The 24,336-nt window shown below is 36.3% G+C and overlaps 1 protein-coding gene across 3 annotated transcripts in view; it reads right to left on the bottom strand.

Moving 5' to 3' along the window:
- The window catches only part of RNF103 (ring finger protein 103), a 114,139-nt gene that overhangs the window by 87,622 nt on the left and 2,181 nt on the right, over positions 1 to 24,336 (bottom strand). The window contains exons 2-5 of one of the 3 annotated variants that reach the window (XM_025868257.2): positions 22,858 to 22,997; positions 19,770 to 19,904; positions 13,401 to 13,516; positions 5,723 to 7,735 (exon numbers count right to left, since the gene is read on the bottom strand). In XM_025868257.2, coding sequence (XP_025724042.1) covers positions 6,160 to 7,735; positions 13,401 to 13,516; positions 19,770 to 19,904; positions 22,858 to 22,997 — 1,967 coding nt within the window. In that variant the 3' untranslated portion in view covers positions 5,723 to 6,159. Of the gene's footprint in view, positions 1 to 5,722; positions 7,736 to 13,400; positions 13,517 to 19,769; positions 19,905 to 22,857; positions 22,998 to 24,336 lie in introns of those variants that run through there. The other 2 variants (XM_025868258.2, XM_073897442.1) reach the window with 2 other exon arrangements.

Genomic DNA, 24,336 nt, shown 5'->3' with positions numbered 1-24,336 from the left:
CTGGACACAGAATCGGTTGGTAAGATAGTGATATTCTCTCAGGAGACACTGTACTTTCTGGCCACAAACTACTGTTTGTGTTTGGGTTTTTTTTTTTTTCCTTAATGCCTCTTACCTCTAACTGTCAAACTACTGTAACTATGACTTCTTTGCCTGCCCTGCCTCTAATAGGCTCCACCTCTTACTTCAAACTCTGTGTAGTTTCTATTCTATAGATTGGGAAGCTAAATCACCAAGCTCATTCAAGTTCTATGTAAAGTAAGAATAAATTCTGAGTAAGCATCTGTGTGATTCTTCATTCATTCAGTAGATGCTTATAAGAAAACACTAAGTGTCCATCAACAGATATATGGGTAAAAATATGGCATATATTCCACTGTATTTGTACCACCACATTGTATATACCCCATATATGCAATGGAATATTATTCAGCCACAAGAAACAAGGAAATCTTGCCATCATCGACAACATGGATGGGTCTTGAGAGCATTATGCTAAGTAAGTTAGACAAAGACAAAAACTATATGATATCACTTATATGTGGAATCTACAAAAAAGAAAAAAAAAAAAGAACAAAAAAGCCCAACTCTTGGAAACAGAAAGTAGAATGGTGGTTACCAGGGACTGGAGGATGGGGGAAATGGGGAGATGTTTGTCAAAGAGTACAAACTTCCAGTGAGAAGATGAGTAAGTTTTGGGGATCTAATGCACAACATTGTGATTATACTTAAAATACTGTATTTATTTACTTGAAAGTTGCCAAGAGAGTGGATCTCAAATGTTATTACAAATCATGTGATGTGGTGGAGGAGTTAGCTAATGCTACCATGGTCATCAAACTGCAAGATATATCTATCAAGTCAACACATTGTACACCTTAAACTTACACAATATTATATGTCAATTTTATCTCAATACAGTTAGAAAAAATAAATTAAAAAACAAACAAACAAAAAAAGAAAACAGGTAGTACCTGACCTTTGACATCTGTTTGGGTGCCTCTCTACTTTTAAGTTCATTTTTGTTCTTATTAGATAAATACGTTATAAATTCAGTTAGATATTGTCAATTCTAAGAGTGTTTTAAACCAGACTATAAATGAGAATATTCAAGCACCATTTGTTCAGCATATAATATAAAGAACTATCATTCCATCATCACGTAAACTAAGAAAACTTGATAGTAACAAGTACGCAATTTAGCATAAAGGATAATGTAATTTTGACAAAAGACTATTCCTATTGTCTTTTCTACAAATGCACTTATTTCTAAGTGAAAATATGGTAGAAAGAAACTTGAACAAGATAGAATCTTATCCAGAGGTTTTAAAGAATCCACCACAGCTTTGACTGGCTGACGTCATTTTTGAAGAAAATATTTGGGTACGTTTAGGTGGAGCAAACACACTGTTACCCCTACCACTCCTCCTTATGCCTGTTTCACTGGGCCCTGAAGATGTTCAGATTTGGAAGCTGTGTCCTAGTCACATCTTTAACTACCTTGGTTGTCCTGAATTTCGATCACCAATTAAGTCGGGATTCCTTCTTGTCCACCTGTTGCACAGGGATATTATTAAGTAAAATGATCTATTATATACGAATCAATAAAAACTTTGGGTGAGAAGATGGCACAAAAAATTAAGCAAAGAGATTGCCTAATCAGTATACTTAAATTTTGGCAACAAGAACTAGAATGATTAAAAGATGATTCAAAATGTCATTTTAACAATTAAAATTTCCATTTTTTCTTCTCTAAATTTTAATCAAATCCAATAGCAAAAAGGACCCAACACTTTACCTATGCTACCTTTTGTCCTTTGGATAGTTTTAAGTAATAATAAAATGGTCAAGGGGAAAAAGGTGGGAGCAAAGAGAAAGATTACATGAATAATCTTCCAGGCTCCCAAATAATCTGGAGATGAAAAGAGGTATGGGACTACAAAAAATAAGATTTTTGTCTTGGAGCAGGCCATAAATACCGAGGTCTTTGTCAGTACTAATGGGTACTAAAAATATAATTTATCTTTTCTACCTACACTAGATGGGTGGTAAAAAGTTTGGTAAAGGGCAAAATTAAAATAGATTTTTAAAATTCAAGCCAATAATTACTTACTGAATGTCGACTCTGGGTCTAATATGTTAAGGATATAACAGTAGATTATAACATTACTCCTGCCCTCAGGGATCTCTTATCCTTAAAGAAAGACTTACACAAAAACATGAGAGAAGACTGTAGAAAAACTTTTGAGAACACAATCATGTATCCTACTATTACAGTTAACCAGAGTTCAGTAACTACAAAGCCCACATACTTGGAAAATTTAGTTTATTAAATTCAATAGGTTGCTCTACGAATTCGAACTTTCTTTTTAAACACTTTTCAAGTTTAGAGTCTGTCAACCTTGAATATTTCCTTCAATTCTCCACCTCCAGGAAAATCTGACAAAAGCATATTTGCTATGCTTAACGATTAAGGGATGAGTCAAACTTCCCTGGAGACCCGACCCTCTGGCAATTATTTCCTCCCCAACTTCATTGTATTATTTTTACTGCGTGTCTAACATTCGAAATGTATATCTATTTTATACCCTGCACTGTGGATATTTAGATGACTAGTGCACAGGTGTTACCTTAAAGTAGTTCACCCAAAAGACGCACATGCATAGTTTCAATACAATGCAGTTAAGTATGACAGACGTGTGTAAGGTATCAGTGGGATGTAAAAAGGGCACGTATCAAGAAAGGGCAAGATATCACTAAGATTAGAAGAAGGGCATGTATCAATCTGCTCCATTGTTGGTGATACTAAGTTTGATCACTTGAGTAAGATGACAGCTGCCTGAGCTTTCAGTGTAGATATCTTTGTCTCTTTACAAGCCTGGTGGGGAAGGAAAAGATGGGCAGGAGGGTGTAGAATTTCTGGATGAAGTGGGATCTAGCCAGACAAACCAGAGAAGGGATGAGAACACTAGGTAGAGGTGAGAACAAAGCACCAAGCTGAGAAAAACTAGAGCATGGGCCTGGAGAGACAAGCACTCCAGAGTGTGATGATGTCTCTTTGAAGTCAACCAGGAAGATTATGAAGGGCCTTGAAAGCTGGTTTTAAGGAGACTGTGGTTTATCTTCTAGGGCAGTAGTCTCCAAAGTGTGATGTATGTGCCTTAGGATGGAGAAATTTTAATTGTCTTTTAAAATGTCTATACTTTTGTGTACATTTCATAACGGGACAATATTTTTTTAATATATATTTTTTAAGGTTTTATTTATTTGAGAGAGAGAGAGAATGAGAGACAGAAAGAGAGAGCATGAGATGGGGGAGGGTCAGAGGGAGAAGCAGACTCCCCACCGAGCAGGGAGCCCAGCGTGGGACTTGATCCCAGGACTCCAGGATCATGACCTGAGCCGAAGGCAGTCACTTAACCAACTGAGCCACGCAGGTGCCCCATAATGGGACAATATTATGGGTCTATGACCCATTAACTGAAATCAGGACCCTAAGAGGACTGGGGGTAGGAGAGACAATGAAAAGCTGTTTTACTAAGTACTGAAATGCACCCAGGAGAAGCTGTTCAGCAGATGGCTGAATATAAAACTGGAGACCTGGGGAGGGGCCTTTGGCCATGTAGACTGGGGACATCCACTGAAAACATGAAAGAGCAGTGAACCCATGGCAGAACTCTAGGACATGATTACCTTTTTTCAAAAGGAAAATTAGAAGCACAAGGAGCAGTGTTTGCATTTTTATTTAAAAATTTAAAAGAGCTCCCAAATATTAATAGCTGGTCCTTAATATTTTCATTAGTGTATGAAAATGAGGCTCCGTCTACTATGAAGCAAAAAAAAAAAAAAGTTTCTGCTAGTAACCCAGCAGTAATTTAGAGTAAGAAATCTTACCATTTTGGGGGGCAGTCAAGAAAAGATTTTAAAAGTGCACCATGAAACTCAGACCTGATCACAGTGCGGGGCCAGGGAAAACACAAAGTGAGCTTGGAACACCTTGTGTCAAAAAGCAAGCAAGTGCTTCAAGATTGAAAGGGATATGTCAATAGCACAGAAGAGCTGGCCTAGAGGAGCTCCCACTTACCAAATTTGGTTTAATTTTAACACATTGAATGTAAAAAGAAACTAAGTCCAGTAATATTCATTGAGAACACAATTTTAAACATTGAATGTAAAAAGAAACTAAGTCCAGTAATATTCAAAGTATGTGAGAAAGAAAAATGGAAAAATAGCTGTTCTTCACACACACACACACACACACACACACACACACACACACAAATGCCAGCTAAAAAATGTAGAAGGATGCAATTAGAAAATCCCCACGTTATGGGGCGCCCGGGTGGCTCAGTCGATTGAGCATCTGACTCTTGATTTCAGCTCAGGTCATGATCTCAGGGTCGTGGGATTGAGCCCTGAGTCAGGCTCCACGCTCAGGGGGAGTCTGCTTGAGATCCTCTCTCCCTCTCCCTCTGCCTCTATTAACTCCGCCCCATCCCTGCCCCCACGCTCAGTCTCTAAATCAACCAATCTTAAAAAAAAAAAAAATCGCCATGGTACAAATCCTATTTAATAATTGATTTAGACTAATAACCATCGGTGGATGTTAAAACCATTGGGTTACTAACATAACACTGAATGTTAACTATACTGGAATAAAAATTTTAAAAAAATTGGATATTCACATAGCCTCACAGGTTCCCTCTTAAGTGAAAAAGTATCTTACAATGGAAAGATATTACTTTAACCAAATTTAGCTTCACCAATGATGGGACAAACTGATACAAAATGTCTTCTGATGTCATACAAATGGGAGGTAGATATCATCCAGGCAATATTAACTTAAATCTAATCATGAGGAAACAGACCAATCCAGAATGTAGAACATTCTATAAGCCAACTAGCCTGTACTCTTCAAAAATTTATCAGGAAAGACTTAAAAAAAAAAAAAAAAAGGCAGGGAACTGCTCTTAGAGAAAAGGATGAAAGGAAGAAGGATGAATGCATGAACCTTGCCTGAGGTTCACAATAAAAATAAAACGAAAACATATAAAGGATATTTTGGAAGCAAGTGGTAAGTAGGGATTGGATATTAAATATTACTAAGTCAATGTTAATAAATTTCTCGGGTGTGATAATGATATAGTGGTTATGTAAAAAGAAGTTCTTGTTCTTAGGAGATACATGGTGATATATTCAGTGGTAAAGAAACATCAGGGTGACTAAAATTTATTTTCAAAGGGATCAGCAACAAACAAAAAACAAACCAGAGAAAAGAAAAAAGATAAATATACACAGAGAAGATAAAGCAAAGGTAACAAAATACCAACGCTTGGTGAATTAGAGAAATGGATGTTCATTGTACTGCTTCCAATTTTTCTGTAGTTTTTGTAATTTTTCAAAATCAAAGTTAGGAAAAACATAAGTAATCAACATGTGGCTAATATGGTATAGTTGATTTTACTTAGATGAATATACTACTCATAAACGACTTAATACTTAAAAAAGAGCCCACCATGAAATTTCTTCCCATCAACGCTAACCAAGCTAAGAGGCTGACTAATGTCCTCTGGCTAGTATAAGCAACATATTTTATCTTTTTGTTTTTCCTCATGAGTCAAGGACTCCGTTTGACTTACCTGTGAAATTAACAAACCAGCAAAACACCTATAGCATTCAGTCACCTCATCAAAAACAATTTAACATTGGAAAAGTTGTAATCTTCCGGTTTTAAAATAATTTATTTCATAGGTCTGTTTTAATTTCATGTCTCAGAGCATACATTATTTAACCAAGAGGTGCTGGACAGAGATTGTAAAAAGAGAGGAAACATTTAGGATAAGAAACTGCCTCAATTCCATTAGAATTTGATCCTACCTCGTAAAGTCTTGCTAGGATAAATTTCTATCATACTTCTTTTGTGCTTACAAAAAACATTAACTTCTGAATTTCCAATGTTGTAAATAAAAATTTTTACAATTAAGTATGCATTCAATTGACACACAAGGCAACCAAGTAATTATCAACATTAGCATAATGTGTATTTCCTGTCACTGCACTAACATTAAACTAAACTTCAAACCACAAAAACATTGTGACTAACATTAAAAAGGCAAGCTGTAAGATACTCAAAGCTTATAAAGGACAAATTGCACATGGTTAAGATGGGACATCATTTGACAAGGGCTGGTGTTGTGCATATGGCTGCTTTTTTTTATAAGAAGGCCACCGGCAAACAGGGCAACAGTGTCGGCCCCCAGCCAACCACATCACAATGCAATTCTGATGGAACACATGACCACAAGGCAACCCCATTAGCAAACATCCATTTTCAAAATTCTCTAGGCAAACAACACATTCAGTACAGTGCAGCATATCAGCAGGCCAAGCTAACCAATCAGGTTCCATATCTTCATTAGCATTATATGATCCATATGACCTCCCCTTCCTTTCATATGGGCTGGTCTGACAATATTTATTGGCACATGAACAAGCCTCAGTATCACAGTGACTTGCTCTTCCTGGAGAATTGTGAACTATGCTTTGTTTATCTTCAAATACTTCCTTTTCACTGCTAAAAGTGTCTGTGCTCTCACTGTCTGAGTCATTTTCAATATCTTGAGAACTCTCTGACATTTCCTCTTCAGACTGGACTCCAAGACATTTAAATCGCCACATTGGCAAATTTTTTATGTAATCAGTTGGTATCAGAGGGTGAAGCCAAAGGTCAGGGAAAGCTAACCGCTCCAAGAATAAGTCAGGGTCTTCGTCCCAATCAGATTCTACAGGAAAGTTCTGAAAAGAAGCAATCGGGTGGAAGAGGTAGCTGGTGTACCAGTCCCACAGACTTGATAACCATTCTAAGTTATTGGCATTGACTTCATCATTGTTGTTGTTGCGCCGTCTCTTCTTCTCAAAGTAATCGATTAATAAACCATGTCCAAGGTACGTACTGAGAAACAGGGCTGGGTGTGAAGAATAGAACATCCAGTCTGCCCTTACCCATGAAGCCAGTGTGGTTGTATTGGAATATCTCAATAATTTTAAGCTATATTCATAAAAGCTATCTAAGTAAGGGAGCTGTAAAAAGCCCAACACAGGTAGCCAGGAAATAATTAATAGAGAATTATATGTCCCTAAAGTGCTTATGAGAACCACAAATCGCTTTATGGTTGCTCCTTGTGTGATAAATAAGTCCATCCAAGCCATAAGATTAACTAGAACCAAGCTCAAAACAAACAGATCATTTACTTCAGGTTGCAATGAGCGCAAAAATGAATCCATGGCCTGAAGGGATATAAATTCACCTGTGTGGTTTCCGTATCTGTAAATTCCTTCAGGAGTTCTAAGAATGTATGATGGCATGTTATATACACCAATATCTGTCATGTAACTCTTGTTGTCCCAATTTTCCACATTAACAAAAATAAACTCAACTCTTCCGGTAAACTTTATACTTAGTGCAGAGAAGAAAGCTGGGGGTTGGTCAAGGTTTGCAAATAGGTATATTTTTACCCAATATTGATCACTTTTATTCCATTCTTCTTTCAAATGTTCAGCATTATAAATGGTTTTGATCCGAGAAGCTGCATGAGCAGTTATCCACTTAAAAATGTGTTCTACTTCAATTTTGCGTCCACTATATTCTTTAAGCATGACTTTCCCTTTAGAAGTGCTTGTTTGTGGGACAGACATAATGAGTGTGGATCGTACCCAGCCTCTTCTCCTGCAGTATCTGTAAGAGAGTAAACTGTTAAGTAAAAGGTAGGCTCACGGATGAGCTAGCTTGCTCATCTTCACTGTTGCACAATTTGTTTCCCCCTAACAAATTTCTTTGGCACTGAAAGATACTCTCTCCTCAAAACCAAATAACCTCCAAATAATCAAAAGTAGTACCAATACCTGGCAGTCGTACAAGAACAAAAGCAAACTCTGTTTTTGAAGTTTTGTTTCATATCTCTTTATTTTTTTTTTTAAATAAAAGGCTTTAGTCAAGGAAATCAGCAAATACTTCAGCATCTATTATGTATCTACTACTTCATTATGTGCTTATAAGATCCAAAAGAAAATAGGAGAATAATTCCTGCTCACAAGGAATTTAAAATCCTATTAAGGAAACAAACCAGAAGTATAAAACCATATATACCAATTACTAAATAAGAAGTTCAAAAAAATGAGTATCACTGAGAGTTTGAGCTGGTGAAGATTTCCTGAAAGGTTTGGGAACTGAATGAGGTCTTGAAGGTGGTTAGATTCAAATGGGCAAAGAAGAGAGAATAGATTATCCTACATGCTGAGTCCCTGACTTGAATGCAAGTTCCTTGACGGTAGGTGCCATGCTGTACCCATTTATTAACCCAAGCACCTACCCAATACCTGATGCACACAGGCACGGTTACAAAGTAATCCATACAAAGCCTCACCTAAGAAAGAGCAAGTCCCATACTTTTTTGTATTCTTTCATCTCCTTAACGAAGATCATGAAGAGTATTTAGTACAGATGAAACAAAGTAAGTTTTCAGATTAAGAAGAGATTCAGTTAGAGGGTAAGTAAGTATAGAAGAATTTAACTAAAATTCAATCATTTGTTTAGATTTTTTTAAAAAAGATTTTATTTATTTACTTGAGAGGGAGAACGAGAGCCAAGAGAGAGCATGAGCGGGGTGAGAGGCAGAGGGAGAAGCTGGCTCTCCACTGAGCAGGCAGCCTGATGCGGGGCTCGATCCCAGGACCCGGGATCATGACCTGAGCTGAAGGCAGACGCTTAACTGACTGAGCCACCCAGGCGCCCCCATTTATTTAGATTTAACCAGTGTGGTCATGACTCCAATCCTTTTGCAAATGGACAAGTTCTTGCTATATTATTTGTGACATCACTCTCCCCCTAAAAAACTAGATGAGAAATGAAATACTGAAAAATAAAAAGCTGTTGTATGACAGTGGAGAGATTTTAAGTGCAACGTTTCCCTTTTTTTAAAAAAGTATTTTTTTCCAAAAACCTACCATGTGGAGTTTTATGCTTTGTAAATTTACCTCAATAAAGTTGGAAAAAAGAAAATCTACCATGCAGGTACATTTTGTTCGTTACAGATTTGTAAATGGATGGTAACAAATGTCCAATTTCTTATTTTGCTATTCAAAATATAAAAATCATAAAACTGTAAGTGTTATGCTTTACTTAGTAAACATAGATTGTGTGTGTGTGTGTGTGTATAAATATATATTTTAAATTTTATTTATTTCAAGTAACCTCTGCACCCAATGTGGGGCTCAAATTCACAACCCCGAGATCAAGAGTTGCATGTTCCTCTGACTGAGCCAGCCAGGTGTCCCAGCATGGATTATATTTTATTTAAATAAGCACATTACACATTTATATGATCAGATTGAAAGTCTCAACGTAGGTCATATGGTTTTATAATGATAATACAATTAGCTGTATCTCAGGAATTTTGTGATATAACTTCAGATAAATCAAGATAGCATGTTATGTCATAAAGACAAGGTTAGTAATGACTCTGAGAAACTGTCTGGGTGACTTGGAATCACAGACCATGATTCAGCTTCTTGTTGAGTTGATCTGCTTCCTTAACAGCATAGATTCCACTAATATCAATATTTCTTTAAGTGAAATGGTTTGAGAATTATGAATTCCTACAAAGATAATATCTTTAAACCCTTAACACTGTATTTGTATAATGCAAAGTAATAACTCATTGACATGAATTCTATTTTTACCCTCCACCCCCAAAAGCAACAAGTCAAATAGATAATTGCCTTATTTACATCCTAAATTTCTTAAAGTAGCTTTAATTTTTAAACTTCATATGATACTTTTGATGAGACATTTCTACTCTTGATCATTCTTTTATCTTTCTATAACTACCTCAGAGAATACTGGTTTCTGAGTTGTGCCATAAATTAAATGCCAATCTTTCTAACAGAAAACCTTATTGTGTAAAACAGGCGAAGAAGGTCTTAGTGCATACATTTCTTCATGTAAGAAAACAAATATATCATGTGCTTTCTTTTCAGTTCAGTTATATGATAGCTTTAAGGTTTAACCTTCCACATTGATAATACCATGAAAATAACCTCTAGTTCTTAAAAAGTAAACCTTTTGAGATCTCAGAGAATTTGAAAACTAAAAATGATAGAAAACATGCTTAGTGAGTTTGTTACTCCAGTTTCTTGTGTGACATTATTTAAAAAGAAACCTTAATACTTCTATTTACGTAATGTGATTTCTTCAGATGAGGTTTTTGGCCTCCTTGGCCTTCCAGGCCTGCTCTCCAATCTCTCCTTCACTTTCCCTTCTCTGCTTATTCCACAGGCCCTCTACCCTTTTACTCTCACCAGAAGCCCTCCTGACCCATTTGCCACTCAGCTCCTATAATTACAATGTTTTCCATCTACTCTTTACTATCCCCCACCTCTCTAATTCCTTAAAGACACACCCCACCATGTTTTCTACTTTCTCAAAGAAAAGACAAGAGAATAGACGTACCAGCGGGCTTTGGTAAGCTACATTGCTTGGTTGGGGAATGAGAGAAATTAGGGCCAGGCAAGCCGAGTATGCTGGGAAAGAAATTAAAACTGTTGCCCAACAGTCAGGTGCTGCCCAGAGGTGGTGGTCCTGAATATTTTTAGGGGAGCTAACCAAGTCAGGAAACCTGTACTGCTGTACAATGGGACCAGCACATCGGAGGAGGCTGCCCAGAGGCCACCCCAGAGAAGGAACTCCGGTAAAGAAAGCAATACAAACAGTGGAGTAGAGAGTTTGGTGTTTATAAAAATCTGAAATCAAGATGATGATTCAATTATTCAACATACGATTAAAACACTTGCTGAAAAACACTATTCCCTGCCCAGTTATACCCTGCAATGACATTCCTTTTTTTTTTTTTTTTTTTTTTTAATAGGCTCCATACCCAACATGCAGCCCAATGCAGGGCTTGAACTGATGACCCTGATCAAGACCTGAACTGAGATCAACAGTTGGACACTTAACCAACTGAGCCACCCAGGAGCCCCTGCATTGACATTCTGAACATACTTTTCTGTATCTATTTTGTTCTTCTATATTTCCAAAATCCTCAAAAGAAGAAAAAAAATGATCCTGACTAAGCACAGCTTCTATGGGAAGAACAGTTCTTACTCTAGTTGTAAGACCTTCCCAATAAAAGGAAACATGAATATGACAATATTGAAACTGATATAACTATGCATCAAAATCTTCACCTTTGTGATGAAAATGAAGGTGAAGTAAAAGTGTTTTTTTCAAAAAGATTTTATTTATTTAGTTGAGAGAGAGAGAGAGAGAGAGAGGGAGAGACCATACATGCGTAAGCAGAGGGGGGAGGAGGAGGAGGAGAGGGAAAGGCAGAGAATCCCAAGCAGACCCTGCATTTAGCACAGAGCCTAACACAGGGCTCGATCTCATGACCCATGAAATCATGACCTGAGCAGAAATCACAAGTCAGATGCTTAACTGACTGAGCCACCCAGGCGCCCCTAAAAGTGTTTTAATAACAAAAAATAATAGCTGCAATCAACAAAAAAAATCAAAATTTGCTAAAAAATGATCTGTTCCATCATAAATAAGAGGTGAGATTATTTGAAGATGAAGGATTTAGAGGAAAATAAATGGAAGTTGTTTATATGTATCTCTTTACCATTCTTCCGCTAGTATAGACTCAGAGTTTTCCAAAGAAAAGCTAGAAAAATTTGCATTAAAATCTGCTAGACTCAATTGATACTTCTGATGCATTTTGCTTTATAAGATTACACCAAAAAAAGTCAAATACTATTTCCTTTAGTTTTTCATGTTAATAGATTATCATTTTCTGTTTTGCTTAGTTTATTTTTGAATTCTTAATGTTATGTAACAATTTATATTAGACTGTAATGTGTTTAACCTTTATACTTTGTAAATTTATTTTTACTTGATATTTTCTAATATATTTATAAATTACAGTGTTGAAATGTATTAATTAGTTCACGGATTTTTTACAAAATCAATTCTGAATATTTTTCAAAAAAATAGTGATACTGACTTTTGGCATTACCTGAAAAAAAAAACCAAAATATTGGCATTATCATTTGTTCTGGTATTGCAATCACTAGTAAGGGAGAGAAAGATTTTTCACTCAGAGTCTACTTGGGAATGATGGGATCACACCAAATGCAACTGTCTTTGATAAACAAAGGACAAAAATAACAACGATTTCCTTTTCATTAGAACATTAACACTAAGGCTGTTTTGGACATTTCAACAAAAGGCATCAGAATATGATCAAGATTCTGTGGTGAAGAGAATGTGAATTTTGTGGGTAAATGAGGAGACTGTGAGTTAGTAGATACAAGAATTTTCCTTCTTATCTCCAACTCTTAGGGGATTCTACACCTTAGGGTGTGGATCACAACACCCTATAATACCAGCAAAACAATCTTGAGGTAAAATAAAGCAAACATGGGCTTAAAGAAGAAAGGAAAATCTCAGATTTAACAGTAGTATAGGAGGGTTTTCTACCACTAATGGGCTTCCCATTGGGGCCACATGTAAGGGACATAGATAAGTCAGGTGTATTTCTTACCTTAGAAACTACCTAATGTTGTGAGGTTTTCTACATATACATCATATGCCCCCTCCTCAGCACTAAACAGAACATGCTGTACATGCTAATCTTTTATTAACTATTTTCTGAAAGAGTAATTAAATGAATGAATATATGTAAGTTAAAACTTGATGGCACCAGAAGTTGAAATAAAACGCATTTCAAAGAAATAACTTAAAAATGAAATAAGAAATAACACAACAGATGAAATACTGGAGATGATGACAAAAGAAAAGAGAAATGCCTGCAAGGATTCTTGTCTGAGAAAATGGGAAAACAAAAAAAACACAACAGTAAAGAACAGAAAAAGGAAAGGTAGAAAGGGTATCTGTCTGATTAAAGAAAAAAAGAATAAATCTGAATTTGGACATTGGGTTTAAGGAAAAGGACACATCTAGGGGTAGGGCAGATGGAAATGAGTGTCCTCATGAAAACTAGAGGTCAGAATTATGACAAAAGATTTCAATCAGTACAAAGCTATAAATGTGCTAAAGTCTTTTTGGGAAGAAAATTGAAACCAAAAGGACTAAAGACATACTCTTAAGAGTCACCCCCACTAGAAAGAATATAGAAGAATGGGATAGAGAGAGAAAGTCATCTCAGAAGGAAAATAAGTAACTGCCAGTTTATCTATCAAAAACTATTAATCAAGCACCTGTGTAACTAACAGTGTGCTAAACATAATTAGCTTTCAGTTCAAATAGGTTTCTAATATCATTGTCTTCATTAGTTAAAACAATTCTGGTCAGAACTCAAATTCTAAGAATTGCCTAATCAACTCACCTGGGGTCACTGGAACAATTAAAAGTGCCTGTTCGTATTCCAAATCTTGACACCTTTTTCACCATTTTCTCCCAGTGGATTTTACCAACCAAGGGACTTCTGTCATTTGCTATGACCTATTTGCCCAGAAACAAACAAACAAACAAACAGAAACTTTAATTACCTAAAATGAAGTCAAACCAACCACTTATTATCTATAATACATCTTTATCTTTTGCAAAAAGATTCTGTTCCCAGTTATCAATGCAATTCTCGTAGAAGGAACAACTGCCCAACTCAAAAGGCTTAAACCACTGAATACAGTGCATTAAACTTCCACACTCTGTGGCAGTTACATCAAGGGGAATCAAAACCATATTAAAAACCTAGCCACATTCTCCACCCTGTAGGCCTATTCTCTAGAAATACGTTACACAGGAAGAAAAGGGTCTTTGGAGGCATTTCTCTGCTCCAAGAATTTCAAATAATGTAAATAAAGCTTACTAGAAATTATCACATGTGGGTTCAATGAATTCAAATTTCACTTTTTAAAAATATAATTATGGAGCCAAGAGTCAAACACATGTTTTCTATTAAGCTATGTTTTAACTAAACGAATACTATTATTTCAAAGGCTTTTTCTTAACAATCATGAAAAGGTTCTAACATATAAAAAAAAAAGTTACCATAATGAATTCTACACTCTTGAACTTCTACTTCAAACTTGCAAATAGCTTTCAAACACAACCAAGATTGGGAGAAGGAAAAGATTTTTTAAAAAATAAAAGAAGGAAAAAGGAAAACTGTAAGTTAACCTTCAAAATGTGTCATGGCTTCTTTCTAATCGTTAACACCTTTTCCTTTTATTCCCTAATCTTTCTCCTCTGAATGGAGGAAAGACTTCAACAGACGTACCAGTAAAAAACAAAATTATATGTTAAAAACAAAAACACAAAAACAACTAAATGAGAACTTAAAGGAAAGCCAAAATGTCTAAAGTCTACACGAAACCATCTGTTTGATTTATTTTAAACCTAGGGTATATAGGCCAAGTTTATTTTCACAAAGGCTATGTAACTGATGTTATCTATTCAAAATCACAACACAATACTCTGGGGTCCCTTCTGGGAAGAAGGGCCATTTTCATGTTCATAAAGCCTCCAGGAAATGAAATCCCAGGGGTGTGTGTGAGATGACTGCCAATATGTACCCCTGGGAGACACAAGAGTGGTATAGCTAACTCACTGTGGCCTCTCTGCTGGGAAGCCTAATAAATTTCAAGGTTAGCAGAAAGAGAGCATGTGGTGGTGACAAATGACTTGAAATTCACTTTATGTCCACTAACCCCTAGCATATACCATTGCTACCATCATCCCCACATCTATAGAGACATACATGCTACATGTAACATTTTGTAATAATTCCGATGCTTCATAAATACATAAACGCATACACAATTTAAAGCATTAAACAAATGGTTTTGATGTGCCTTTTTTTTTTTTAAAGATTTTATTTATTTATTTGACAGAGAGAGACACAGCGAGAGAGGGAACACAAGCAGAGGGAGTGTGAGAGGGAGAAGCAGGCTTCCCGTGGAGCAGGGAGCCCAATGCGAGGCTCTACCCCAGAACCCTGGGATCATGACCTGAGCCGAAGGCAGACGCTTAACGACTCAGCCACCCAGGCGCCCCACTGATGTGTTTTTTTTTAATTTTATTTTATTATGTTGTTAATCATCATACATTATATCATTAGTTTTTGATGTAGTGTTCCATGATTCATTGTGTGCTTTTTAGTGAAAATAGAGGCCTTATTGAGGGAGACACAAATTATTTATTCAAATGCTCAGATGGTGGAGGTAACCAGGAAGAGGGCAATCTGAGGACATGAAAGCTCTTTCTGAGGAGGTTCACGCCAGTTACGTTACCCACTAAGTCCCTAGCTCTCATTTTTCCATGGTCCAAAAGGGTTGGATATATTTTATCTGAATAATCAGGAAGAAAAAGCAGGGCACGCATTTGTTTTCTCTTTCCCCCTACTACTCAAGAGTCAAAATGGTAGTTCTTGTTTCCATCAAGTAATCAAAGAAATCTTGACTTATTTTTCAGATTACTGAGGTTTAAGAAGTCTCTGTGAAATCACACCATCATACTCCCTACTTTTTAAAAGAATTCTTAAAGAACTTTTCACTTCCATTTCCTGATCAAGGCTGCAAATAACCCAAACATTTCAGGTCAGTGTTTATAATGACACTGCATCAGGGGTTAATTAAGAGGTTGTTTTAATCAATGTAAGGTATGGCCCTAAGTCTAGGGGCATCTTTCAGTGAATATCCTGACCACTTTACAGGTATCTTTCAGACTTACAAGAGCTCCAATGCTAGGAAAGGAAGTAGGAATGAGAGGGGGTCGTTGGCAGGCACTGCTGGTTATAGCACAGAAAACATAAGTTTGTGATCAGAGGTAGGACATTCGAGCAGGTACATAACAATGTTTAACCCCAGGGCCTTATTTATTCAGCAAGCTGTACCCACGCCTGCTTTTTGAAGAGTTTAATGATTCCTAACACAGAGAGCCTCACAAAAATGAAAACTCCCCTAGGCATTCATTGCATGGAAGCATTTTATTTGACTCTGAAGTTATATTTATGCAATTAGAAATTGCTCTGTTCAATGCCCTATATAGTTCTATTATTCAACTTAAGGTTTAGCATAAATTAAATTTTGTAGAGGCTGAATTAAACCACTACTAAAAATTTTAATATTTTCACAAAATAACCCATCTGGCTGAGTCACATGGCACAATCAAATACTCTAAGCCTATTACTACTGTGTCACACCAGTAAGAGTTCCCAGCTTAGAGCTCACATCCAAAAGTATGCACGATGATTCTGAGAGGCACTCACATTGCTGGTCTTATTAAAAGCAGAGACATATTCCTCGGCAGTTCAGGAAAGATGTTGTGTTCTCTGTGGGGAATATTTTCAGAGACTAGAAAAAAACTAGACGGCCCAAGTTCCAAGTCTGGAACAGAGTTGGCAGCATAAGCTGGAAGTGAAGGAATCTTTCCCTCCCCCTTCCCTGGTATCTGCCTCTCTAACTGGCATCCCTACACTTGCTCACCATTGCATTTCCTGCAGCTAGTATAGTGCCTAAATCATTTGGGTACTCATTAAATATTTATGTTTAACTAAACTATTTCAGCTTTTTATAGCTTAGTAACTTCATTCTTCTACTTCTGACTATACAAGTTCTCTAAAGCCACCAAATTTTTGGTATCTGTTATAAGTCCCTTCCCTAGCAACCTATCATCTGGAATACTTTCTGGACAAACATTAGCATAAATAGTACCTTGCTATGCAATTGCATATTAATGTTCTTGACCCGGTCAGACACAAGGACTTTCAATTCAACGAATTTAAAAAATACTTTTTCCGGAAAAAAACTACCACAAATTTTCCTAGGTCCCACTTCACTAATAGAGTTCTTTAGGATCTCTCAAGATGCTAGCACCATCACGGGCCATCTAACTCAGCTGAAAGATAATCATATACTAAGATTTTTACTGGTCTACACATTTTAGTAAACCAAACTATAAGCTGTCTTAAGGCACAGGCTATAGGTTATTTATCTTTGTGCCCTCAGTGCTAATCCTAAGGTTCAGTTAGCACACATTAGATTTCAATAAATATTTGTTAGATGGTTAGATGAATGGATGGAACCAGTGGTTTGCTGGTAGAGGTTTAACAACTAGCTCTCCAAAAGAAAAAGGGACTTATTTCTATTACTTGCTGGTTTCCTTGGTATAAATACTACCATATGGTGATTTCAAGTTACCAAAGTATTATCTTTTTTTTTTTATTTGATAGAGAGAGAGAGAGAGAGGGCACAAGCAGGGGAGTGGCAGGCAGAGGGAGAAGCAGACGCCCCACTGAGCAGGGAGCCCGACATGGGGCTCGATCCCAGGACCCTGGGATCATGACCTGAGCTGAAGGCAGACAACTTAACCGACTGAGCCAACCAGGCGCCCCATCCAACATGTTATCTCTAAACATGGAGCTGGGAAGAGATGTTAACAATCACCCTTCACGAAGCAGTATGAGCTGGCTCCAGCACATCACGCATGGAACTGTGTCAGATAGTGTGTGATGCTAAGTGCCCATATTTTCTGATGTCAACCCCGTGTAGTCCAGTTAAACTTACAAAGAAAAACTGGGCCTCAGATTATTGTCTATTACCTTCCACATGTACTATAGGTGTTACATTGGTATAAGAAAAAAAACCATATACTTTTGCCTAATTTTTAGAGGTGGGTTTTATTACTAATCAGAACATATGCCATATAAATCTAGGCTAAATTAAATAACAAAACTCCAAAGAAGAGGAGTGCTGGGCTATGATATTTTCTGCAGCTCTCAGTATTTCATTATTTTTTTTCCCAAGATTTTATTTATTTGTCAGAGAAAGAGAAAGAGGGAGATAGAGCACAAGCAGGGGTAGTGGGGGAGGGAGAAGCAGGCTTCCCGCTGAGCAAAGAGCCCGATGCAAGACTCGATCCTAGGACCCTGGGATCATGACCTGAGCCAAAGGCAGACACTAAACCGGCTGAGCCACCCAGGCATCCCCCAATATTTCATTATTAATGGGGAGTTTCTACTTTCAAAATCATAGACCAACTTAAATAAATATATGCAAATTGTATAAAATCATTAAAAGTGAGGACAAGTGATTGACAGAAACAAAATTCAATGGCATTTAATTATTTCCTTGGTATCCCCACTAGCTTTCTTTATGAATAAACAAAAATAAAAGTTTTTCACCATACAAAATAAATGATAAAATGGCTTGCCATTCTTTCACCTTCAGAGTAGTGTCATGAAAGGAATAAATAGGTTAGAATCTCCCAGGATAGAACTATTGTCTAGAACAAAGCTAAATAAGTTTTAAGATAGCTATTAACTCTTTTTAGCCAAAGAGGAAATATAGTAACATAATACTTCAGTAAATATTGACCCAAAGCTTTACTTTAAATCACATGATGCTTTTCACTGCTACCTCAATTCCAGTGACAGTAAATTCTTTATGATGGGGATAAAGCCAGTAGGGAACAAATATCACAGTCCTTCGTTGAACAAGGTCAAAAAGGAGAAACAGAAATGTTAAGATAGGATGAACCCATAAAACCCAAAGAGCATGCTAACTTTTCCATTTCAGAAGCCTAGCCATTGTTCCATCTGCCTCTCTAAGAGTTTTCTGAAGAGAGAGAGAAAAAAAAAATAACTGTCTTCAATTTGTGATGCTCAGAAGATTGGGTGGTGGTAAAACCAAAGAATCCAGAACACTAAAAGATAAATAACTGATGAGAGATATGAGCTGAGGTTAGGAACAAAGCAGGAAAACTTAGAATGTTAGAAAGAACTGTTAGGAAAAAAGAGGACTCAGTTGTTCCATGGGTTACATAGTATATTGATGATAAAGATGTCCCATATGTATTGCTGCCTGGAAAACTAAAATTAGTTCTTTTCACCTCGTATTACAGAGAATATAGGATAGACATGGAAAAACTTGACATGAAAGGAGCATCCTAATACTCTGGTTCAATGTAAGGATAATTTATGAGCATTAATACATCTTAAAACAATTAAGAGAAAGATAAAAAGGCCATTAACATGTATCATGCAGAAAATAAAAGTGTGAATTGCACAGAAGATAGGAATTACAAGAAATATAGGATGAATTAAATAAACTGTACAAATTCAATTTTTCTCATGTAGCATCACCATTCCACATTGGTATCACCAAAAAAGATAATAATCAATCTAGATTACCAATCCATTCCAAAAAAATAATGAGCTATGTGATGGAATAGCTAAGTCATATACCCATTTATTAAAGTCGTATTTTCTCTAAATAAGTAAATCCAGACATCCTTTCAGTGACATGATTTATGAAGCCTAAAGTGCTAATTATCAACCATATGCCATCTAACTGCATTTTTTCTCAATAAATACAAAAGAAAACCATAATTCATAGGAGTAAGGAATGATGTTAGAAAAATGGGAGGAAAACAAAGAATTCTGGTGTGCTTAAATATTTCTTACACAGGATACCTAAAATAAAGGCAATCTGAAGAGGATTGAACTGGCCAGGATCTATGCATAATCAAAAATTTAAAAAAAAGACAGAGCAAACTGAAATTAGCTTTTTAAAATAAATAGAAAAGAATAATTCAAATTACTAAGAACAGAATTTTAAAAGTTATCCTTCAAAAGAGATTAGATAAATATGACCTAAGCTGAAAGAATGACAAGCAACTGAGAGAATACTTAATCTTGTTTCTAACATTTTCAATTTAAAAACAAAAAACCAACAGCCCTCTTTTAAATGCTTACACCACTGTCTGTGCTGATTAGCTTAGCTGGTGACTTCAGAATGCGTGAAGACAGGGTTTCAATCTCAGTCTTCTCAGTTGTCCTGCCAGAGATTGTTCTTCTAACCCAAGACAGCCATCTGACAGATGTAAGCGACTGGCCCCAAGAGACACAAGCCAGACACTGGTGATCAGTACAGATCCTGAAGGTCACTGGAAAAATTAAATGTATGTCCTACTACCATGAACACATGGAAAACCACATACATTCCATTTTTCTTAGGAGTCATTTTTCAACTACTAATAGCTTATGAGGCTTATTTAATATTTTCAGAGGAAAAAAATTTAGTGATTAGAATTTATAATGCTAACATTCACTATCATTATTTGTTCTTCATTTCATTCAAGTGTCCCCTTATCAGAATTTTTTGCCACTCTCAGTCTCCTTATTTTTCTTCTTAGCATTTTCCACTAACTTGATGCTATATTAAATATTTACTTATTTATTGCATACCTCTCTCAACTGGAATGTAAGCTGCCTGAGAGAGCAAGGACTTAGCCTGGTTTATGTTCCTAGTCTATCTCAGGGCCTGGCATACAACTAACTGCTAAATAAACTATTTGAATTTTGTCACCTATTAACAGGGTTTAATCCATGTTTATCTTTAATATTATTTTTTTGTTTGAGAGATATATTTGTATATTTATATTTGAGAGAGAGAGCGAGAGAGCAGAGGAAGGGGCAGAGGAGGAGAGGGAGAGAGAATCTGAAGCAGGCTCCATGTTTGCATGAGAGGCTTGATCTGCGAGATTATAACCTGAACCAAAACCAAGAGTCAGAAGCTTAACCAACTGAGCCACCCAGGTGAACCCCAGGGCGGGGGGCCTGGGTGGCTCAGTCGATTAAGCATCAGCCTTGGGCTCAGGTCATGATCTCAGGGTCCTGGGAACGAGCCCCACATCGGGCTCCCTGCTCAGCCGGGAGTCTGCTTCTCCCATTCCCTCTGCCCTGCCTCCCCAGCTTGTGCTTGTTCTCTCTCTCAAATAAATAAATAAAATCTTCTTTTAAAAAGTCTTAAAAAAAAAAATTAAAGAACAGTAGATCATTTAAAGCCTAGAATATATGTTAATTAGTGAACCAGAATGTGTTAATTATCTATAGGTAGAATCCTATATACTAAAAGAATATATTTAGGCTTTTGACATGGCTTTTCCAAGTTTGGAAGGTGTTCAGCATCTATTTATTATTCATCTCTATGGGATCATTCAATTATTGGACAAACATTTAAACAGAACACAGGTAAATGGGACAGGCTAGTCAACTCAACCTCAGTAAATAAAACTAAAAATTATCAAAGCCAACAAGTCTTTCTTGATCAGACCATCAGATATAAGTATCTGGGAAAGGAAATGGAATAACTATTTACTTATAAATTAAAGCTTTGGAGATACTAGTTTATTTTCCAAAACCAATTAATTCACAGAGAGATAAACTAGAATTTGATGGTAATGTATAGACTATACCCATAACCTCCCATGTTGTAAGCTGCCTGAGAGAGCAAGGACTTAGCCTGGTTTATGTTCCTAGTCTATCTCAGGGCCTGGCATACAACTAACTGCTAAATAAACTATTTGAATTTTGTCACCTATTAACAGGGTTTAATCCATGTTTATCTTTAATATTATTTTTTTGTTTGAGAGATATATTTGTATATTTATATTTGAGAGAGAGAGCGAGAGAGCAGAGGAAGGGGCAGAGGAGGAGAGGGAGAGAGAATCTGAAGCAGGCTCCATGTTTGCATTCACCTTTGCTGAATTTAAAAATTAGACTTAGATTATTTGGCAGGTAAAAGGTCAAACACAATAGGAAGACTGCATGTAAAGGAAAGTGATGAATAGCTAATGTAATCACCCAAAGAATTCCCAAATCTCAACTCTTTACTCTTTAGCTCCGTGGACCACAGTATTATTCCATCCTCTTTAGATGTATATGTTTTATTTGAAGCCTGGTACAACAGAAAATCTGTCTACCCATAATTATGTTGCAAATCTATGACAGGACCAGATCTGCATCTAAGTTCTCTGAACTCCTAGCTTTTTCTACCATATTTGACATCATTGTCCTCAGAAAGAAATATGAAGAAGCAATTCTGATTTTTATACCCTGAATCAAACAGCTAACCCCAGTGTGAAATGACAATAGTACTGGACAAGACATTTGGGGTCCTGGGATTTGATCCTGATTCAATATTCATAATGTTAGCCAAAATCATGCTGTTAATTTACTAGATATTTTACTTTAAGTGATCTTATATTTTTAACAATTTAAGTAACTTTAGCCTTGCCCTAAATCATATTTATGAAATTACATGTTCAATATAATATTGACTTTTCTAATTTGCATTAAAATCCATAAATGATAATGTGTGCCCACTCATTTACCATCAGTGGTACATAAGCATACTCTGCGAAGCACAAAAGACTATTTTTTAGGCCCTTCATAGCTCTATAACTCAATCTCTGTGAAGCATAAAAGACTATTTTTTAGGCCCTTCATAGCTCTACAACTCAATATGCTAATTAATTTTCAGTTTTGATATCACAAGAGTTTAGGGTTTAAAAAAAATTATCATTTCATCAACTTCATAAACAGAGTAATGAGCACTCTCCACCACTCCCCAAAATATCTCGTCCTCTATAGTCACAAAGTTGGCTATTTCCCTAATAGCAGGATTTTCTTACTATAATTTACTTCAGGGTTCTTCCTTTAGATACAAAAGTCATTTGGATCACTGACTTAAAAACTGGTTAACCAAAACTGAAACAGTGCAAATCGCTCAACAAAAGGAATATATCTGTGTATTTCTTAACTTTAATGAAGATCCAGCAACTACAATGGATTTGTCAACTCTCTTTCCCCAAAGCTTCCTTTCCCCCATCTTCACTTCTCATTTTCCTTGGTCTGCAAAACCTCTTTAAGAGGACAGTGGAGCCTCCCTATGAGGACTGAGTTATGTTTAAGAAACATGACACAAGTACACAGAAGTGTCACTAGCTGGTGAATACTAGTCTGGTAAAAATAATTTCACTTCTGTCACTGTTTCTGATACCTGAACCAGCCAGATGCCATCTTTTGTGTCTTCTACAAGCTCATAGAAGTGCATTTCACCACTGAAATTGGTACTAGAAACGGATTCAGATGCTTCTTCTTCCTTGAGTGCAGAATAGAGCTCACCTTCCATCAAGTCACCTGAAGAACGGAAAAAAATAACACTAGTAAGATTTCAAAACTTCTACATTCTCAGGGTGGCTCAGATCTGGGTTAAGCATCTGCCTTGGGCTCAGGTCATGAGCTCCAGGTCAATAGGGAGTCTGCTTCTCTCTCTCCCTCTGCCTCTCCCCCTGCTTGTGCTCTGTCTCTCTCTCAAATGAATAAAATCTTAAAAAAAAAAAAAATTCTACATTCCTAACTTCAATGATTAATTCCATTTTACACTGTTAAAAATCATGTCCCAGTATTTCTAGTTCAGTCTACAGAAAAGTAGAACCTGAATATACCTACCCATTTAAGATTCACTCAGTAAAAATGTCATAAAAACCTACTATGTGTCAGGCAAAAATCCATCTTCTTATGGAGCTTATATTCTAGTGGGGTCATCACATAATTTGTTAGAAATTACTTAATTTCCTGGTAAGTCCAAAAAGCCATCACAGTATTACTTAGTTTTGTGTATAACATGCCGGGCTTCAAATAATTTTTAAACAGTGATTTATATACTTCTGACTTACAAGATTTAGAAATGGGTTTACAGAATTTGCCATTACCACCTGCTTAAAATAGCAATAGGGTTTATAAGACTTGAAGGTTAGATATAAAAGATTACCTATAAGAAAAAAAACCACACTCATACTCAAATTTACTGTGTAAATTGAGAACTTCTATCATCAAATAAGAAGTAAACACTAATGTCAAATTATTTTAATTTTTGCCTTAAATGTGAAAACAAGCATGACAGCAGCAAAATCATTTACAATGAATATCTAAATTATAAAGTTAAATTGCTATACCAAGACTTCTCTGCTATAAAATGTGTGATCTGAGTCATACTTTTGTGGGCTGTGTGTATTCTTTAAATGATATGTGCATTCCTTGTACACCCGAAGTGACAAGTATTTTTAGGCCCAAAGGAAGCAACACTAAATAAAAGTCAAAAGAAAAAAGTGTTGTTAAATTTTTTTTACCATGAGAAATGATTTAGCTTTGGCAGTTAAGATACTTCTAAACCTAGAAAATTCATTTATTAGAGATCTTTACTCCATTTCCCATCCCCCACCCCTGTGGTAGAAGTCAGTCACCATAAACCAGTCAGTAAACAAGAGGCAAGAAAAAAAAATGGATTTTATGTCTTCTCTTAAAAAAAGCATCGCATCTACAGAGGGTTCCCTCCTCTACCCCAGTAGTTAGATACAAATTTGATAATCCTCAAGGTTGGCAAATATGTAGTGCTAAAGTCCTCTGGAGTTAGTATTCTTGTCTATCCCACAACAAGGGCTATAGGGTACTAAATAAGGGAAAAAAAACTGTCTTG

Source organism: Callorhinus ursinus, unplaced genomic scaffold, assembly GCF_003265705.2.
Source record: "Callorhinus ursinus isolate GAN/ISIS: 27379988/994484 unplaced genomic scaffold, GSC_fseal_2.0 scaffold10, whole genome shotgun sequence".
NCBI lineage: Eukaryota > Metazoa > Chordata > Mammalia > Carnivora > Otariidae > Callorhinus > Callorhinus ursinus.
Note: the sequence above shows the minus strand (reverse complement) of the source record. Positions and strands in the feature narration are given on the sequence as shown.